The sequence below is a fragment of the Eimeria tenella genome, genomic scaffold (assembly GCF_000499545.2).
Source record: "Eimeria tenella Houghton genomic scaffold, Eth_scaff2472, whole genome shotgun sequence".
NCBI classification, from domain to species: Eukaryota; Apicomplexa; class Conoidasida; order Eucoccidiorida; family Eimeriidae; genus Eimeria; species Eimeria tenella.
This window is the reverse complement of record NW_013542337.1, coordinates 1,066-1,297: the sequence shown is the minus strand read 5'-3', so window position 1 is coordinate 1,297 and position 232 is coordinate 1,066. Positions and strand designations below refer to the sequence as shown.

General features: G+C 67.2%; 1 protein-coding gene across 1 annotated transcript in view; it reads right to left on the bottom strand.

The window, feature by feature from the left end:
* Positions 1 to 175: 175 nt before the first annotated feature.
* Positions 176 to 232, bottom strand: part of ETH_00042775 (protein phosphatase 2C, putative) — a gene marked incomplete at both ends in the record, with an annotated part of 1,075 nt that continues 1,018 nt past the window's right edge. The window contains one exon of the mRNA XM_013375010.1: positions 176 to 232. Within this exon, the coding sequence (XP_013230464.1) occupies positions 176 to 232 (57 nt within the window).

The window sequence follows — 232 nt, the reverse complement described above, 5'->3', positions numbered from 1 at the left end:
CATGCAGCGGGGGGCCACCCTAGCATTTGGGGGCCCCCCGGCTGTGGGGTGTTTTGTGTGGGGCCCCACAGTTGGGGGGCCCCTGTGTTTGGGGTGTACGTACACCTCAGCGCCGCCTCCCGCGCTCACTTCGATAAGCCGTAAGCAGCAGAAAGGCCCCTCCGGGGCCCCCCAGTCAGCAGCACTTCGGACGCTGTTCCTGCTGCTGCTGCTGCTGCTGCTGCTGCTGCGT